The sequence below is a fragment of the Odontesthes bonariensis genome, chromosome 3, assembly GCF_027942865.1.
Source record: "Odontesthes bonariensis isolate fOdoBon6 chromosome 3, fOdoBon6.hap1, whole genome shotgun sequence".
Classification (NCBI taxonomy): Eukaryota; Metazoa; Chordata; class Actinopteri; order Atheriniformes; family Atherinopsidae; genus Odontesthes; species Odontesthes bonariensis.
In genome coordinates this window covers 26,548,796-26,567,658 of record NC_134508.1, presented here as the reverse complement: position 1 = coordinate 26,567,658, position 18,863 = coordinate 26,548,796, and the positions used below count along the sequence as shown (strand labels likewise).

Sequence of the window (18,863 nt, the reverse complement as noted above, 5' to 3'; positions counted from 1 at the left end):
CTGGAGGAGACAAAGGCATGGACGAGCCTCTCTGCATCAGAAAGAGAGAGTCGAAGAGGGCCGAAGTTTTGCAATATTTCGGAGGTGAAAGAATGAAATTTTGAAGATATGCTTAATATGGCTTTCAAAGGTGAGCTGTGGATCAAAAATAACACCAAGATTGGTGACCATACTGGAAAGAGAAATGTTCTGGCCAGAGAAGTTAAGTTGAGAATTTTTTGTTGTTGAATTTGATGTAAGGTACCAATTTGAATCATTTCAGTTTTTGAACTGTTAAGATGGAGAAATTTTTGCTGCATCCATGCCTTTATCTCCTCCAGACAAGCTGTGAGTGTGGAGAGAGAGGATAATTGGCAAGGGCTGGCAATGATGAAGATGGAATGATTGCCATTTGACATTTTATTCTATGATCTATTGTGAATCAGTGGGTTTTTTTTTTATTTAAAGCTGTGAAAATCAGAGGGCCATCAGTTTATGGATGGTGACTGCACCTGAAGAAGAAGAAAGATGGCCTCTTGTCTAACCGAGACAGCTCAGAGTAAATACAAAGGTCAACCTCAAAGAGTCAGAACCTGCCGACAGTGAGTTCTAAAGTGGCACAGAGTCATGCTTTAACAGGTCGGAACACTGATCCAACACTGTAACTGTGTTACCTTTTATTCCTGAAGGAAAACACATCTAAGAAGAAGCCGGCTTTAGAGTCAGTGTTCACAAATCTGCGGGCAGAGAGAGTTTTATCTGTTTGTGGTGGCACAGCAGCCTCTAGTGGCCGCAGACACAATCTGTTAGCAGTGCTGCAGGCTGTCACTGTTACAATGCAGCCTTACAGGAACTGAAGCCACTGAAACTTTGTTTTTTAGACAAACAGGTTGTGCACTAGTCTGTTTAGTGTGATAAGAGTCATTTCTTAAATATTCTTTACATGTGAGGCTTTGGAGAAGATGCATTTAGGACCAGGGAGACAAGTTTTTACATACACAGAGTACAGTTCTAGAGAGAAAATGATCAAACGCTCCAAACACTGAACTTTTAGTCACATATAGACAGGAAGAAGAGTTTAGGAACCAAAGCTTTTTAGCTTGTACAACCTTTGTTTTGGGGGACATCCACAGAGGACAAAGTGAGTGGGCGATCACAGGACTACTCGAGAAAAAAAAAAAAGTCATTTCAAGACATTCAGCCAAGGTCTCAGACATGAGTCTACTATAATAAGAAGAGCTCACTAGAACAAATACAGAGGCCTGGCTTCAAGGTGCAAACCTGTGATATAACACAAGAATGAAAGCCCAAATTAGCCTTAGAACTGACAAAAAAAAAACATCTTCAAATCTTCGAGCAGTTCTTCAAAAGCAGTCTCTGGACAGCCAAGGCTGGGAGCGAGTCATGGTCCAAAGCCGAGCACATCATCTGTAAAACACGTGGAGGCGGGGTGATGGCGTGATGACAGCAGAAAGAAGCAGAAGGATGACTTGTAAAATGTACTTTTCATGATAACATAGAATGACTTCTTATTGCGTGCAGACTTGTCTCACTTTCTAATTTTTGCCCCAACAGTATTTAGCCAGAATAACAGACATATTTTCAGAGATAAGGTAAACTCTCATACATGAAATTTAATGTTTTATTAATCTCATCTCACGAGTCCTTCATGACGTGACTGGATTTTTGTTTCCAGTCATTTTACAACTGTATGATCAAGTGCTTTATTTAATTGCAATTGACCCACTAACCAGTTGTCTTGTTTGTTTGTTTTTAAAACTTCACCAGCCAATATAACATCACACACCAACAGTATGTACTTTGTTATTTTCCAAACCTCCCACCACTACAAAGGCATTTCCCCAAAATGAAACCAGTATTTCTATCATGTCACAGTGAATGTTTTTCCACTGTGACATGGCCAATCAGACTTTGTGGCAAGTAAAAGCTCAGCTTCACCCTATCGATCATGTGTTCTCTGACCTTTCTATGTTCCCTTTCATCAAATTTAGGGCAATAAAAGAGGCTCTTTTTTTTTTTTTTTTTGCCGTGACGGTGTTAGAAAGCAGCAACATTATAGAGGCGGGACCAGATTTCTTTCCACTCAAAATGAACTTATCAACATCTGCTTTAATTTGCTTTGTTTTCCTTTTATTTTATTTTGTTCTCCTTTTATTTTATTTTGTTCTGTGGACACAGGTTATGCTTGCTTTTTCCCCCTTTTTTTTGCGCATTTTAATTTTCTGCGCAAAGCTGTCACTTTGAAATCCTTTAACTTGAAGTGATGTTCTGAACTGCTCCTGCTGCGGCTGGTATTGCAAAGTAAATACAGAGCTCGATCCCGGCAAAGCATTTCACGTGAAATAACCTACTTTTCAGCTACTTTTCACACCAAAAAGCACTTTGTGCCTCCTTTTACTTCGTCCCTTTCAGCTGTTCGTGGATGCACAGATGGCACCAGCCCACAGGCCCATTATACTCCCAGATGAAGCAAGGTACTTAATTGGCATGGTTTCACGTTGGGCTGCAGTGTGCACGGGAGTTGGAGCCACTGCCTGCAGGAGAGGCGACCAGGGAGCCTCTTGTCTTCCAGTAAAAACCTCCTCGCTTGCTGCTGAGTGGCGCTTTATTGCCCCATCGTTGAGAGAGACCGCACGGGTGTGACAGCCTGCCTCTCCCAACCACACCACACCACGATCCGAGTTACTGAAAAGGCTTTCGACTCAAGCCTCCATCCGCCATTTTCAGCAGATTGAAAACCAGGTAGAGCACAAAAAAATCACAAGTCCCCGGTGAAAGTAAAGCAGGTAAGTGCGCCTACGAGTATCCTAAAAGCCCTAAAGCACCTTACGACGGGAAACATTGGGGGAGGAAAAAGGCTCCACAGCCACCTTACCCCGGCCAGCATCGGGGAGAATAAGGGGAGCGGACGGGTTTGCAGGGTAACAAAAAAAAACTGCATCCTCCAAGCGCTGTGGTGGACGTTTGACATTCTCTTTTATTTGTCTTTGTCCACTTTTTTTTTTTTTTTTTTTGGAGGGGGGTTACAAACGCTTTACAATCCGCTTTGCGCGCACCCCAAATCTGTCGACTGAACTTCAGCTACGAGGGCTTTAAAAGATGCCTGATCACAGTCTGGCAGTGGTGCTGCCAGGAAGAAGAAAAAACAAGTTAAAGCGAATGGACTGGCCAATAAAAGTTTGTGCAGTTTATCCTCTTATTTCGGGGGACATTTAAAAAAAAAAAAAAAAGGAAGGCTGAGCTTGACGAGCACGAAATGTAGACAAAGGGTGTTTTGTTTTTAGATGTCATTCATTTGCTATTTTGATGATTCAACAACTATCATTGTGACAAGAAAGAGTGGTTAAGGTCACAGTATCTGCTCCCAGCCATGTGGGATTTCTACATTTTTAATGGATATGATTGTGATCCATGAGCCCAGCCCATTACTGTTGTTCTCAACAAATGGCTCTTCTTGCCAGTTGAGATCAATTGCATGAGGGAAAGCAGAGGCTGTGCCTGTGATGGAAGCGTTGGATGGATAAACATTTGCTGATGCAAGATTATTAAATGGGTGAGATAAAGGCAAATGAAGCTACTCTGGCCATTCTTACCCCAAGCAAACAACTGAGTTAAATGTCTTGTATCTCGGCTACAGTGTACATCCTGAAAATTTGAACGGATACGTGAGATGTTTGATTGCTGTAAAAACCATAGATGTGTGATTATTTTATCTCGAGACTGGAAGAGGAATCCACACCAAGTCAACACAACACGCATTTAGCCTCAAATTCCCAAAATCTGCGGAGCTGTATGTCATAAAGAAGATGCCGTCAGTCATGCCTCGTGATGATATACAATAAGCCCTCAAAACTGGCTTGTCCCATGAGCTTAGCAGGTTTGAAGAATTATTTTCAACACGCTGTCTATACCTGTGGTTAAATTTGCATGTATGTACTTTCATTCTATTCCTGATGAGCCTTGGGCAGAGCCTTTGGGAGCATCTAAAGCTTATTAATCACCCACTTTGCTCTGTGTTATAGTTGATGTGATAAAGGAACGCTGAGACTTCCCGTGGACCTCAACAGGTGAAATCTTCTTTAAAAGTAAAGATATAGTTGAAGATAACTGCCTTCAGCCTGACACAACCTTTATGCATTTGATGACCATAAACTAATTCTAACTGCATGTCAGTGAGTGGGTCATGGCCATTATTGGAGGAACAGTGGAGACTCTGGATGAAATCCCAGCTCATGTATGGAAAGGTTTGCCTGACTGTCTGAATCTCGGACCCTCTGCTGTCAATCAAAGTCGCATTGGTGAGTTTCTTTTGTTTGTTTGTTTTGTTTTCAGCCGCTTCCACGCTCTCATAACTGAAGCTATAAACATCTGTTATGACTTCTATGACATCTCATGAAAATGACTGATAATTGCTCTTGGCAGCAAGTGATTGTAGACCACTGTGAGGACGGACAAAGGTTTCACAGCTTTCAAAGTACTGTACTTTAGTTGGGTGTCTGGTTCGTGTGTACAGCACGTGTTGTGTGTTTAGCTGAGGGGCGGTAATCCAGAAAAAGGGACATTTTGATGTCAGTTATCAGTACAGGGTCAGTTTTGATGCAACTCATAATGTTTTGTTAACATTATCCAACTCTTAATGTCTTAAATGCCTAACCTTAACTAAATACTTCACGCCTAACCCTCAGCATGAACTTTCTCAGTTCCACAGATTTTCAGACAGATTTGCCAGCACTTTTATAATGATCAAAAGCAGTCAAACGATGCTGCTCGTCGTCTTGATCTTGCCCAAAACATGAATTACTCCGCCTTAAAGCACAGTTGAATATGATATCTTAATACTGCCATATTGGCCACCTTACTGTTCTGTGCACACAGCAAGATTTTCCAGAACATCTTAATTGGACTTCAACCCCAAGTTCACCACTGTTAGAGGACATTTTACTCTATCAGTTTTCTACAGTATTCTATTAATGTACTTAAAAGACAAAAATGGCATACAAGTAGTTTTGAATGTAATATTATATAATTCCCAAGAGTGATAAAGTGTTTTTTTTTTTTTTGTTTTGTTTTTTTAAATTGTTTTTTTTTTATTTATTTATGTATTTTTTTTTTTCAATTTGTAAATGTATTCCTCATTTTTAGGCGTATGGGCCACACAAGTCATTCCTAAAGGCAAGCGGTTTGGTCCTTTCGTTGGGGAGAAGAAGAAAAGGTCTCAGGTCACCAGTAACGTTTACATGTGGGAGGTATGTAACATGCTCCTCGGTTGGCTGCGCTCACTCACGTCTGTAGTTGCTGTGTGAGAGATTCTGCAGATGTAGATGCAAAATCTATAGATATGGGATGAGATTTTTGTACCGGAAGCTCTCTGGTTTGCATGTTTAGGCTGACCAATCATGTCTGAGCAGGTACATTCGAGTACAGGATTGCATCGGCTGCAGAGCTGCCCCCAGTTCAAACTCTTCTTGGTTGACCAACAGTCACAGTTTAATGCAAACAGCCAATTATTTGTTGCACTTTGGTCACGAAAAGATACATTTAGGCTTTAGGCACCAAAGTGAAGGACTTGTAATACTTTGAAATGCATTCAGCAGTGTTTTTTATAGTCATACTGTATGTTGTAGGTTTTGGAAGTCACTATATTGATAATAAAGATATGTTTTAATCTTGAAGCTCAAGCGGCTGTCCTATGAATCTTCAGAGCCAGTGTGGAAGCAATTAGCCCTCTAAACAAACCGACGTGTGACGTCAATTTCATACTCTCTTTATAGACTATATCACAAAACAGGTTAAGCATGTGGAATTTTTTTTGAGGCACAACTACTGTCTGAGAAAAAGAGAACAAGTGTTTATTACATAACCTTTTACAGAGGTGACCCCATGTAAGTGTTATTAAAACGAGTATTTTGTCCTTTTTTTGGTTTGTTTTCCGCCAGAGTCATCTTTCCACTTGTGTCCTTTAGGTCTACTTTCCATCCCGGGGATGGATGTGCATAGATGCCACAGACCCCATGAAGGGGAACTGGCTACGATATATGAACTGGGCTCGATCCAGTGAAGAGCAAAATCTTTTTCCTTTAGAGATCAACAGAGCCATTTACTACAAAGTTCTCAGGGTAAGTTGAACGCACATTGTAGAAAGATTAAGACTTATGGATTGATTCTTTTGGGCAAACATGCTTCTGGTGGCAGTCGGAAAGAACTTAGGCCTGTTTTAAGCCAGTGATTCGATGCATTAGGTGCAAAAACCGTGACAGTCTCACTCTGGAATCTTGTAGGAGATGATCCGTTATAACCTGCGAGTGACGGAAGAGGGGAGTTACAGAGTTGGAGTAAAGCCTTTAGTTCTTATTTATTTATAAATAGGTGATGATTAGTTTTGCCACACTTTGCAAAGCTTACAGGGACTACTCTTGAATACTAGATCATGCTGAGGTTGTTGCGAATTTTGCTACAAAATAATCCGTCCCGTTCGACCGCTTCGCCTCGCAGAAACATTAAATACATTTTTTATTTTATTTTTTTTTAAATCGGGATGATTACTGCCAGCCAAACAGGCGAGCAAATTTGACTCTAGAGCACCTTTTCTTGAAGAAAAATGCTGTTTCCAAGAGAGCGAAATCTTCTGCAAAGTGTATGGAGGTCGTTTTACTTGCTAAAATTCACTCTCTTCTTCGTCTACTCTGGCTAACATGAACAATATCACATAACAAATTCAAAAGCCCAATACAATTAGTCAGAAACCGGCTAAATATACAGGTTGGCACATAGAGGTTCAATATGATCACTAGAATAAAAGGTCAAATCTGAATAGTTAATGTGACTTCTCACATAACTGTTTCCCTTGTGAAAATACTTACGGGCCCTGAGAGAGATGACGCAGCTGAGACCGGAGGAAGGAAAATGTAAACAAAAAGGTTTTACTCCATAGGCGTCCATCCATAATAATGTCCCCACTTATGTCAAACTTTTTCCTCTGCCACGCTGGTCTCCCATATATTGTGAAACCCTAACTACATACGTGGCTCTTTAGTTAGTGGAGTACAGTCACGTTTTACCTTGTAATCTTCAGTAAGGTAGAAAAACATAGCAGGAGAGTCATATTTCTCTTCTTTGTAACATTATTCATATGCATTTAACAGGAGTAGTAATGGAGTGTAAGACCATGCATGCATCAGTCTGAAATGACAAACTCTAATGTGTTGTATGATGCGCTTCCTGTTAGGACTGACCTTAAAAAAAAGAGAACAGCTAAGGTCTGATCATTCACTGTGGTGAAATTTCATAACCGTTCAGAGAGATTAGATGCACAGTAGTCCAAATACCCCACTTGCCTCCCAGCAAGCCGAGCTGTGATTGGTGGCCGACCTCATCTCTCATTGTTGCAGCCTATCGGGCCGGGAGAGGAGCTGCTGGTGTGGTACACTGTGGAAGACAACCCTGAGATAACAGCTGCACTGGAGGAAGAAAGAGCCAACAGTCTGAGCAGGAAAAACTCACTCAGGGCGAAGCGAGGTAAGGCCTTACCCCAAACCATCTTGACGTTTGAGCCCTGCTTTGCTTAGCAACCCGCGTGCTGCCTTCACGCGACACTCACTTAATTGTTTCCCTCGCAGCTCTGTCGAAGTTGTAACTGACGAGCTAGCTGGCTACAATTGAAGGAAGGCTAGTGGAAGCTAACATGCGATGTGTTGGGCTTTTCTCTACTTGCATACCTGACCTAAAACTCGTCTGTGCCACCAGAGTTGTCTCCAAATAGCCACCGGTTAGCCACCTGGTTGCTCTAAAATATCACGTTTAGATGTTAAATGAATATTTGAGCAACTTTTTCAGCAGCTTTTCCTCATCTGGATCCTACGTTGTTGAGGATGTGACCTTCCTTGAGTTCATCCATCGGCGAGCCTTTACTTGATGATGGCCTAGCAGGTTAGCTAACTAGCCAGCTTCCTTATCCAACTTCAAGCTCATTAGGGCGCGAGTATTTGATAGCGACCTGAAATATAGCCATTATATCGTGTTTCTAAAACCAGGCTGTGTGTCCTTTCGGTCCAGAATAACCAGTTCATCGAGTTGTCAGACTTGGTGTTGCCTGCTAGCATGAGGCTAAACGCCAAGACACGGACATATAAACGGTGGACGAACAGTTGGAAAACTATGTGGATAAAATTATTATTAAAGATGGTCGCATTGGACAGTTAAACCGTCAACACAGCGGTAATCATTGTAAATCTTATTGTACTGTTCTTTTTCTGTTGTTTAAAGCATATACTACTATATGTGACTTCACTCCTCATCAAAACAAAACCCCAAAGAAACATCTCAGAAGCGTGATTTAGTTAATTTTGTAAAGACCATTCAACACAACTTATGAATGTACTCCCTGTTAGAATAAGGGAGGAATGTACCATCAACCGAGTCCTTCATTTTGTCAGAAACTATCCACTTGGTTGGTGTGTGTCACACTTACATTTGTCAGTATGAACCTTGAACATGTATTTTTTTTCTTTTTTTTTTGAACGAAGGACAATGATGCAATATGCCAGGGAAATGCAATAAAAGTCTATAAAGATGAAAACAGTTTTTTAAAAGATTGTATGAGGCCTGTTTTGGTGATTTGCCATTTATTGCCCTAAATATGACATTAGGAGACTCTTGACTTTGTTACCATGTAATTGCACTGATGCATAACATGGGAATCATTCAGAGAAACAAATCCTTTACTGTAACACATTAATTGTAATAATTGAGTGAGAAAACTCGATTTTTAATGACTGAGAATGTTTCAGTTTATGTAGAAGAGGTGATACCCTGACCAGGTAATCGCTCTGTAATGACGTGACTCTTTGCAGCCAAATGTCCCGCTACAAAGTCAACTAAGGCTGTCAAATAGTTGTAATTAAAATGTATTTTTGTTTATTACTAGGACTTTTACAATAAGATAATTAATGGTTCATATCTTCAAGTTCAACAAATGCCAAGTTACTTTGGCCCCGCCCTCGGCATTGTTGTTGTGTTTTGCTTGATATCCGGTTGCTGGAATATTTGCAGTTTGGCGCTTTGAGACAAATGTTTGGTGGCACCATCTTCCCTTTCAAGTTTCATTAAACCAGAGCAGAAAAATGGGGCGCTATGAGAAACTGTCCAGTCAAACCTCAAACTCGGGAGAAAGATTTGGAGACTTGCGTTAACTTTTTATTCATTTGTTTTCTTTTTATCTAAGTGGGTTGAATTATTCTAACATTGATGCAGAATGATCCCCTTTCTGTTCAGCTAATCACAATTTAAAAAATACAATCACGAGCATGTAATAGCTGTGATAGGCTTGGACTCTAATTTGCTTGAATTGGACTGTATCTTTGAAGTGCCTTGAGATGACAATTGTTGTGATTTTGCACTATATAAACTGAATTGACAACCTCATTTAGGTTGGCCATCCTGTTCCAGCTTTACAATTATATCAAACATCTACATTATGTGTATTTAGAAATTACATAAAAGACAAACAGCCAACCAAAGCAGCAGTAGTAGTTGTGTAGCTGCTGTGGATCTGGACAAATGCCTGTGGCCATGCTGGTCAGATGACTGACCTGCATGGGGGTCAGAGGCAGCACGTGTTTCTCTGGTATTAATTGGGATTTGTAGGCCAGGTCAGATTTTCTGGCTTACGCATAGAAAATTCCAAATGATGTCATGTCTTTTATTGCGTTTAGTAATTGATATATTTGAATTACTGATGCATGCAGATCCAGAATTATGAACGAAAAGCAAGGCTGCTGTGGGAAAGGTCATGATTTGGAACTTTAAGACCAACTTGTAAAGTGAAACTACAAGAAAATGGCACCAGGGAATATTTGTAAAACCTTTTTTTTTTTTTTATATATATCCATTTTGTTGTTACACTCATGTCTGTAAACCCACGCTTTAGTCAAGCTTCATGTGTGTGCGTGTTTGTCTTTTGCAGCCAGAAGAAAGCAGCTGGAGAAAGCCAGACAGGCTGGTTTGGGTGGATTCAAAAGAACAGGTGGAACCAAACCTATTGTAAAGGAGATGTGGGATGGGGGAGAATGTAAGTTTGCCTATTCCCAACAAGAGACGGTGTAGAGTTTTAAGCTCTTTTGATCAAGACATTACCAAGATTATTTGTTTAATTGTGAAGCCGTTCCTGTAAATTTAAAAAAAGAGACATTATTTTTGACCCGTTTACAGGTGCAAAGGAGGAGGATGAGAGGCCACCAGGGACCTCACAAGACATGAAAGAAGTCCATCCCTCGGGAAGCACTGACCGTAAAGATGTGCAGGTCATCTCAGCAGCATTGAGTGACAGAGGAAACTGGGGGGAGGAGGAGGAGGAGGAGGAGGAGGAAGAAGAGGAACAAGAGGAGGAGGAGGAAGAAGAAGTAGAGGCGGCGGCAGAGGTAGAGGAAGAAGATGGTGATGACCAATGTGATGTACAGCACCAAACTTCTCAGCAATCGAATGAGGCTGATTCTGTGCAGAACAAGCCGTCTGCCCCGTTGCTGAACTCTGGTGAAGAAAGCCATAAGGAGCCACAGGTGAAGCCGGAGTATTCCTCACTTCCCGCTCAAGAGCGAGAGGTTGATCCTTGTCTTGACCCTGATGTTGAGCTTGAGGGTGATCCACAAGGAGAGTCATCATATCCCTGTCACCACTGTGAGCGCCACTTCTCCACCAGACAGGGTCTGGAGCGTCATATACACATTCATACCATCAGCAGCCAGCAAGCACAATTCTTCAAGTGCCGATACTGCAATAAATGTTTTGGCTCACAGGTGGGGCGGCGGCGGCATGAGAGAAGACATGAAAATGGTTTTAAAAAAAGACCTGGCTCCCTGGCTGCAGCTGCCAGTCTACTCAGTGCTGTGGTGCAGACCGATTCGAGTCCCGACTGCATCAGCCCAACTAGTCACTATATAGCCATAGGGTCCCAGTTTACAGCAGGACACGTGCAGAACTCTGAGATGCAAAGGAAGGAGTTGGGGCCCCCTGCTGACCGTCCCTTAATGTTGGATGAAAATGGAGAGTCAAAAGAACTCCATCCCTGCAAGTACTGTAATAAGGCATTCGGCACACACACCAACATGCGCAGACACCAACGCAGAATACACGAACGGCACTTGTTACCGAAAGGAGTTCGCAGGAAAGGCATGCTGCTGCAAGAGGCGTCAGCGCAGCTGCAGCCCGGTGAGTCCCCCAGCACCAGCCCTCCACCCGTCTACATGCCCAGTGCTGACACAGAGGATGAGGCGGACAGGGATGATTATACAGTTGACATATCCAAAAACATCTCAGAAAATCTAAGCTTCTACATTGACGGCAAGATTGTGTCCACCAGTGCGGTTAGCAGTTGTGAGGTGATAGAGGTGGACTCACGCTCAGCTGCGTTGTTTGGTCTGGATACGGTCATTATCAGCCCGAATCAGATCGGTCACACACTGAAGGTGGAGGGTAGAATGAGTTCTGCAAAGCAAATTCCCACGAGTGGGCAGCCAGCAGCAGCAAAAAGAAGAACATCTACACCCCCACTTGTTACCAGCCTTAAAGTGGAGACGGAAATGACACCGTCGCCATCATCCTCTACATCTTCCACATCTAACTTGTTAGTGGGAGGAGTGTTTCAGCAACCCCCAGATTCAAATGCATTTCAGCGGGAGAAAACCGTTTACCTCTCGCCTAAGCTGAAACAGCTCCTTCAGACACAAGACTTTCAAAAATCAACCCTAGCCCTCATTACAGAGAGCCATAGATTGGCTTCACCGCTGTCAGTCACGCAGCTGCAAGGAGCCTCAGGAAAGTTTAAAAGAAGAACAGGCTCGCCTCCATCATCGCCACAGCTCAGTCCTGCAGGTAAAACTGAAAGCTGTAAAGCAGAAGTGGCGAGTGACCACACCCTTAAGGTGCCAAAGCTGGAAAGCCACAGTGTGCCACCTCCTGACAGCCTGCTGGACAAAGATGAGGAGGATAATCTGAGTCTGTCTGGAGATGCGATGCACAGCCAAGCTTCCACTAGTAGCGGGGGAAATTCCTGTAATCAGCAGCCTTTGGATCTGTCCAACTCAGTGAGTAGACGAAGTGACGAGTTGAACCAGGTGGTGGGGGATTCAGCTCTGGATTTAAGCCTGCATCGCAAGACCCTCGTTGAGACAGAATTAAAGGGAAATGCAGCACCACAGCCACTAGCAAAAAAGAGAAAGCCTAACACCAGTATGCTTGAAAAGGTGCTGATGAACGAGTATGTTGGTCTGACTTTGCCAGGGGAGGAGGGTCCCTCAGGCCTGGCAAACCTGAGCAGTTTCCATTCTCGCTCTCCAAATGTTGCATCAGAGTCTGCCCACCCATCTCCACCCTCTTTGACCCCTGTCACTATGAATCCCTCTTCGCCTGGCAGCAGCAGCGTCACATCCCCAACACCACCCCCTCCTATTCTTCCAACCATACCGTCTCCACCAGCTATGCCTAGCTCCCCTCTCTCTCAGCCTTCAGACTCACCCCCACTGAGACCTCTTCCTGTCCTCTCCCCAAAAATGTCTCCAAGATCAGACGAACACAAGCCCGTGTCGGATTCTGTCGAGGACTTCTTAGCTGAGGAGAACAAAGATGAAGAGGAGAACCTTAACTCTGAGCCACTGGATTCCCCAAACACTCCACTCGAAGGTTCCCCTCATCGTTCAGTGTCACCGAGTTCTCCTGGGCCTTCATCAGCAGATCTGCCCACGAAAGATGATGTTTCTCTGCCCACAGCGTGCAGCAGTTCCCTAAATGGCAACTTAAACCACGATGTTGTCGCAGAAACGGAGACATCTTTGGAATCAGACTTGGCTGCTCTGTCCTCCAAACCAGAATCAACATCTCATCCTCCTACATCACATGACTCACCTCCATCACCAGTTTCACCGTCTCCCCCTCAGATTAAAGTAAAAGAAGAGCCACAGCACTGTGAAGATGATTTGTTGATTTCAAATCATGCACCTCGGGATGGTGTCGACTCTTCTCTGCAGTCTGCTGCTCCCGATGAATCATCTGATAAAACCTTTGAGGAAGAGGAATTCGACTTGACCTACTGCAAGACTTTTGTGTGTAATGTCTGTGAGGAGCCTTTCAACTCCATCAAAGAGCTCAGTGGACATATCGCAGAGCATGCCGTAGACTGGCCCTTTAAGTGTGAATTTTGTGTGCAGCTATTCGGTGCCGCCCCAGCTCTGCTGACACACAGGACAACACTGCATGGAGTGGGTCAGATATTTGTGTGCTCAGTCTGTTCCAAAGAGTTTGCCTTTCTCTGTAACCTCCAGCAGCACCAAAAGGATCTGCATCCAAACGAGACGTGTTCACATACTACTGTAGAAAGTGGCAAGCTTAGGCCACAGAATTACACCGATCCATCGAAAGCCAAAGAGGAGAGCAGTCCCTCAACACCAGCACCGGAAACGACCGATGACAGCGCTCCACAAACAGACTCTCATTTAGCAGAAGAGGAGCCTGATGTCAACGGTAATCACGCAGATGATCCCAATGAGGAGCTATACACTACAATAAAGATCATGGCATCAGAAGGAACGAAGCCGAAAGGCCCTGACGTCCGCCTGGGTATTAATCAACACTATCCCAGTTATAAACCACCCCCATTTCCTTATCATAGCCGTTCGCATGCTGGCTCCGTGGCTTCTGCTACAAACTTTACCACCCACAACATCCCGCAGACTTTCAGCACTGCCATTCGCTGCACCAAGTGTGGCAACAGCTTTGACAATATGCCTGAGCTGCACAAGCATATACTGGCCTGTGCCAATGCTAGTGATAAGAAGCGTTACACTCCCAAGAAAAACCCCATCCCCCTCAAACAAATAGTGAAGAGTCCGAACGGAGTCGTGCCACCGACCGCGGCCGCTGCGGCACATGGTGCTTTCCGTAGAATGGGTCAGCCAAAGAGACTTAACTTTAATCAGGATCCCGGTAAAACAAAAATGACCGCCCTCAGTAAGAAGAAAAACCAGCTGGTCCAGAAGGCAATCTCACAGAAAAATAAAGCCGCCATTACTGCGAAGAAGGCTGCTGTCAAAGTTGAAGAAGAACTTGCTTCTAATGTCTGCCCCCACTGCAGTCGGGAGTTTACTTATACCGCAAGTCTGACTAAACATATGGCAATCAGCTGTCCCATGAAACCTGTCCCGACTAAAAAGGGCAGAAAAAGTCTAGCAGAGGTGAAAAAAGAGGTCGTCTCTTTTGTGGATAAAAACACAAATAGGAAGAGGGCTTCAGACTGTGACATACAGACAGAGCCAGAGGCTAAACCTCTGGGAAAGACCAGAGCTCGTAGCTCCAGTGCAGCAGACTATGAGCCCTTCCAGACAAGCAAAGGAAAAACTGTGGGTCGGTTAAAGAGACCCGCCTCGTTCCCAGCACCGGTTTCTGATCGCAAAAGAGCCAAGAAGGCCCACGTTCAGTCTCTACCTCCCACCCCTTCTGTCCCCGACACTCCCAGTGATACAGCACAGCGGCTGGCCATGAGATTACAGCGTATGGGCAAAGAGCCAGCACCCAAGAGGTCAGCCGAGGCCAAATCACCACCACAACTGAAGAAAGAGGAGCGGTTCTCCCTCCGAACGAGGGAGAGAGTTGGGGGTCCGGTCACCAGGAGCTTACAGATGGCCAACACGTCTCCTGCTGATACAAAAACTGAGGAACTGCCGATGCAAGAGCCAAAAGACTCTCAGGTAAGAGATCCTGCCTCCGTCAGTTACTTTGTCATGTCTGTATAGATTGCAGCGCAACATGTAAATTGCCATAGTTGCAGATACTTTGGCCATCCTTGTTTATGCTGACCTTTAGGTTATAAGTGGTTGGACTACAGAAATAAGCATTTAATATAAAGTGTTTCCAAAAGAGTAATTCCAGGTTTATTGCTGTAATATACAGCTGATTTTTAGTTTTTAAGATTGATTGAAAAATTTAAATTGGCCATCAACAACCCCCAAAAAACCCCACCCTTTCACATCCAAAAGCCTTTGAAAAGCCGACATTGTGGAGATGTTATCCTGGGAAGCAGGTTAATCTGAAAGCTTTTCTTTGTTTGTCCTGTTTCCAAAAGGCCTTCCCCATGCCAGACCAATAAACCAAATGTTGAACAGACTTATTTCAGCACCAAATGATAACACCCCCTGGAAACTGACCTGAAATGACTAGAGGTTCCTCATCAACTGCAGGATTTCGTCTGGCTAAAAACGTTTAGGAAGCAGAAATGGCATTTCTGCCTTTTTACGAAAGATTTTTATAAATCAAATATCCATAACATGCTCACATGTTAAGTGCCCCCACGCCTTGTCTTATTATGTAAAGCTAATACAGTCTCAACAATGCAACCACCTTTTTTTTTTCTTCTAAATTTATTGGTTACGGCTACAAAACATCTTAAACCAAGGAAAAGTAGAGTGGAGAGTAGAAAGTGGTGACATCTGATGCTTTGTCCAACCAGTTAATCAGCAATGCAAGACAGTGAAAAACAGAAAAATCTTATCATAGCCATTTGAACCTGGAAACCTCAAGCCTCCCTCTTTGTTTTTAATAGAAATAGTTTGATGTAAAAGTGATTGTTGCTGAAGTTCTCGAAGGACTGATTTCAGCTCTGTTGCTCATTGCTGTGTTTGTGTGTTGTAGGAGGTGCTAATGAAGTGAGCCACGGTGACCATATTACCTCTCCCTGGGAAAAGCGTTCACCTATCAGGCAACCCTCCGGACTCACCAAGGCCCCCGATGATGACGTTTTCATGGTGGTTTTATTCACCTAAAACAAGCCTGCCTATCTCAGCTGCATTTGCTGGATTTTAGGAGGGAACTGTCTCCATCTTCAGTCTACCCTATGGACAAAAAACTGAGCCTCTATTTCTGCCAGCCTTGCAAAAAAAAAAAAAAAATTAAACTGTAGATGACGATGAGCTAATATATATACGACACGTGTCATTACTGGACCCCAGAACTGTAAGATTAGGGCTCCGTTAGTATGAAAAGCTGATATATTGCAAATGGCAATCATGTATCAGTTTGGGTGAGCTAAACTTGTTAATTCCTTTTGTTCTGTATTTTTTTCCCCTTTTTGGTCTCTTAGATTTCAGACTCTCTTAATGCATGTGCTGTCTAGAAAAAAACTAGCTTACGGCAGTTCCCATGTCTCTCCCAGTGGGCACGTACTTCAGTTTATACAGAATTTGCAAACTATGTATGTTTTTTTTGATTTAAAGTTTTTGTAGTCATTATATTGTAGAATATATCTTATTGGCATATTTTTGTTTGGGAAACAAAAATCAAAAATGGCGGTTGCTTACTGCAGCAATTGGTCCTCAGGAACACTGTATATGTGTGTGGAAAGTATGCGTATGGTTCTGGTTGGATGTGTAGTCTGACAGCTTTTCCTTCGATCTAAATCTCAACCATGTCTCGTGTTTTTACTTGCTTTCTGTTTTGTTTATCGGGTTGGCAGGTAATTCCAGCTGTAGAATGATGGGAGTGACGTTGTGTTCTCCTTGAAATGATGTCTGACTTTAAAATCATTTTAAATATCATTCAAGCAGCCCAGTGTTCCTACAGCACTTTAAAACAAACTGCCAAAACTTCACGCTGGATCAGTAAAATTGGTGTATTTAAGCCGGGTGCAGTGGAAAGTGTTCAGGGTCTGTTGCACTCTGCAGACATTGGTAATTTGCCCCAAATTGGAGCAAATCTGATCTCAAGTACTGCTTTCACAGCCTTTCTGCAAAGAAACGTCAAACCGGTTCGTCTCCTTTTGAGTAATTTGACACGCGAAAGTGACACTTTGCATAATTTTTATGCGCCGTTATTTAGAAACGTCCACAGAAGCCGTCGCAAGTGGATGTTCGCAAGGTTGTTTCATGTGTCGTTTAGTTTCAAAAGCCATGCCACACTGAAAGATTCATGCCTTGAAGACTGTTTTTTTTGAGTCTATATGTGGGAAGATGTATGTGATGAGAAATGTCCGGCCAATGAAAAGACCCTTAATTTAGTTCTTTTCAGTTTGGTCTCTCCAGTGCCCCCCTCCCCACCCCTCTCCCACCTTTACATTCATAGCCATGTACGACTGTACCACAGAGGCAGTGCTTGAAACCTTTGTAGCATGTTATGGGAAAGTAAATTGAACAATATGATTTGAAGCTAATTTATATTTCCATGAGAAATCTTTGTTTTGTCTTTCAGCATCCAGATCGTGTATTTAAGGATGAACAAAGATCCCAAAATGACCTCAACTTAAAAACATTGCTGTAATTGACACAATAAAGAAAAAAAAAGTTTTTCAATTTGTGTAAAGCTGTTGTTTTTGCCAGTTGGGGGTCAATTATACCCAGCCCTGCAAATGATGGGGCAATGCTCCTGTATTCCTTTGATCTCAGTTCGTGTCTCTACATGTAAAATAGTTTTACATCATCGTGGTTTTGTGATTAAGTGAAATATCAAAAATGACCCTGTGATTGTAAAGGGAGAGCTTTAGGTTTGATAAGACGGTTGAGTACCTTCCATAAAACCATATATTAAGTTGTTACCTTTGCTCTACAGGTCAACAAGCTCCCACCAGGGGGGCCCTGGCTATCGTCAGCGTGCTTGTTGCTGAGAGATCTGTATCTATTTTTGGATCAGTTCACTTGTCAGGACGATTGATGTGTGAGTCATAAAGTACCTTAAATTCTTGTGTGGCTCGACGGAAATGGGAGGCAAGCAAAACCAGAAGTGAAAGATTCGTAATGTCCAGAGCTATATTTGGATATCTCATATTAAAACTGAATTATTATTGCATTAACAGCTTAAGACATGAGTTTGAAGAACTTTATCCACAAAATCGAAAGATTCATCTGTAACAAGACAGATGAGCCTAGCTGCTATGGAAACCGTTCATTCATTTGTTATGATTAGTCACTGTTAGTCATAATAAAGTTGTAGGACATAAAAGAATCCAAGCGGCCTATTCTCAGATACAAAGTAACAGCAGTATGATGCCTGGAAAATGATCTCTAAGGATAAGCACTGATGTATTTCTCGTTGGGACTGACTGAAATGAACATCTCGCATCCTCTCGAGGTGTGTTGATTCTGTATCCAAGGGATCAACTCCCTTAAAAAAAAATAAGCAGAGCAATATTTATTTTTCGGAAAAATGACCCTAAATGATATATAGATGGGCAGACTGAGACATCTCTGTATGTCGGATGATGAACATGTCCCTATGAATATCTTCCAAGATTGAATCTGCTGAACTTATTTTTGGCCAGACCCCATCTGTCACACTCACATTTTGCTTAATTATTCCTTAACGAGCCATCAAGCTCACTGGACAGAAATCTTCCATCTCACACTGGAAACAAACTGACCAAAGAGCTGTGGCGTTATGTGCTCTCCATCCCAACAGACGTGGGGTTATCATGTTGATGGATGGTGTTCTGAATGAAAAGCTGTTTGTATGTTGGATTTGATCCACACGCCAGATTTTTCTTTATTCGCAGGGATGTGGAGACGTGTTTATTTGCTCCAGTGCCGTGATGGTATAGTTTATAGCTGGACATGGTTTATGGATGTTCAGCTGTGTGTTAGTGTGTGTGTGTGTGTGTGTGTGCGTGTGTGTGTGCGTGTGTGGAGGGATGGGCAATTGAAAGAGTGCTGCACCATACTCATGTCGTCAGGGTGAAATATCACTGCACTCTCTCTTGATTGCTGTGTACGGTGCTTCAGCCCTATTCAAAAAAATGCAGTTCGGTGCTGCTCTGTGTGCATGGCTTGACTGAATAAACTATGATTTGCCAGAGAGGCGGATATAAGATGTAGGGGAAAACATTTACCTCTGGAAAC

General features: G+C 42.9%; 1 protein-coding gene across 2 annotated transcripts; it reads left to right on the top strand.

Annotated features, from left to right (window-relative positions):
• The first annotated feature begins 4,038 nt into the window (after positions 1–4,038).
• On the top strand, positions 4,039–17,324 carry prdm2b (PR domain containing 2, with ZNF domain b). 2 transcript variants are annotated; one of them, XM_075461317.1, is made up of 8 exons: positions 4,039–4,085; positions 4,174–4,298; positions 5,143–5,246; positions 5,964–6,116; positions 7,389–7,515; positions 9,962–10,066; positions 10,207–14,732; positions 15,673–17,324. In XM_075461317.1, the coding sequence occupies exons 2-8, from the start codon at positions 4,184–4,186 to the stop codon at positions 15,688–15,690; spliced, it is 5,148 nt and encodes a 1,715-aa protein (XP_075317432.1). In that variant the 5' UTR covers positions 4,039–4,085; positions 4,174–4,183; the 3' UTR covers positions 15,691–17,324. The 2 variants fall into 2 exon arrangements, with proteins under 2 accessions (XP_075317432.1, XP_075317433.1); XM_075461318.1 differs by lacking the exon at positions 4,039–4,085 and having other exon boundaries at positions 4,169–4,298.
• The last annotated feature ends 1,539 nt before the right edge of the window (positions 17,325–18,863 follow it).

Excerpts from the sequence above, each read along its gene's own strand:
- prdm2b (XM_075461317.1), top strand. The coding sequence starts at position 4,184 with ATGGCCATTATTGGAGGAACAGTGGAGACTCTGGATGAAATCCCAGCT. Across the intron at positions 4,299-5,142 it reads TGTCAATCAAAGTCGCATTG|GCGTATGGGCCACACAAGTC; the intron begins GTGAGTTTCTTT and ends CCTCATTTTTAG. Across the intron at positions 7,516-9,961 it reads CTCACTCAGGGCGAAGCGAG|CCAGAAGAAAGCAGCTGGAG; the intron begins GTAAGGCCTTAC and ends TGTCTTTTGCAG.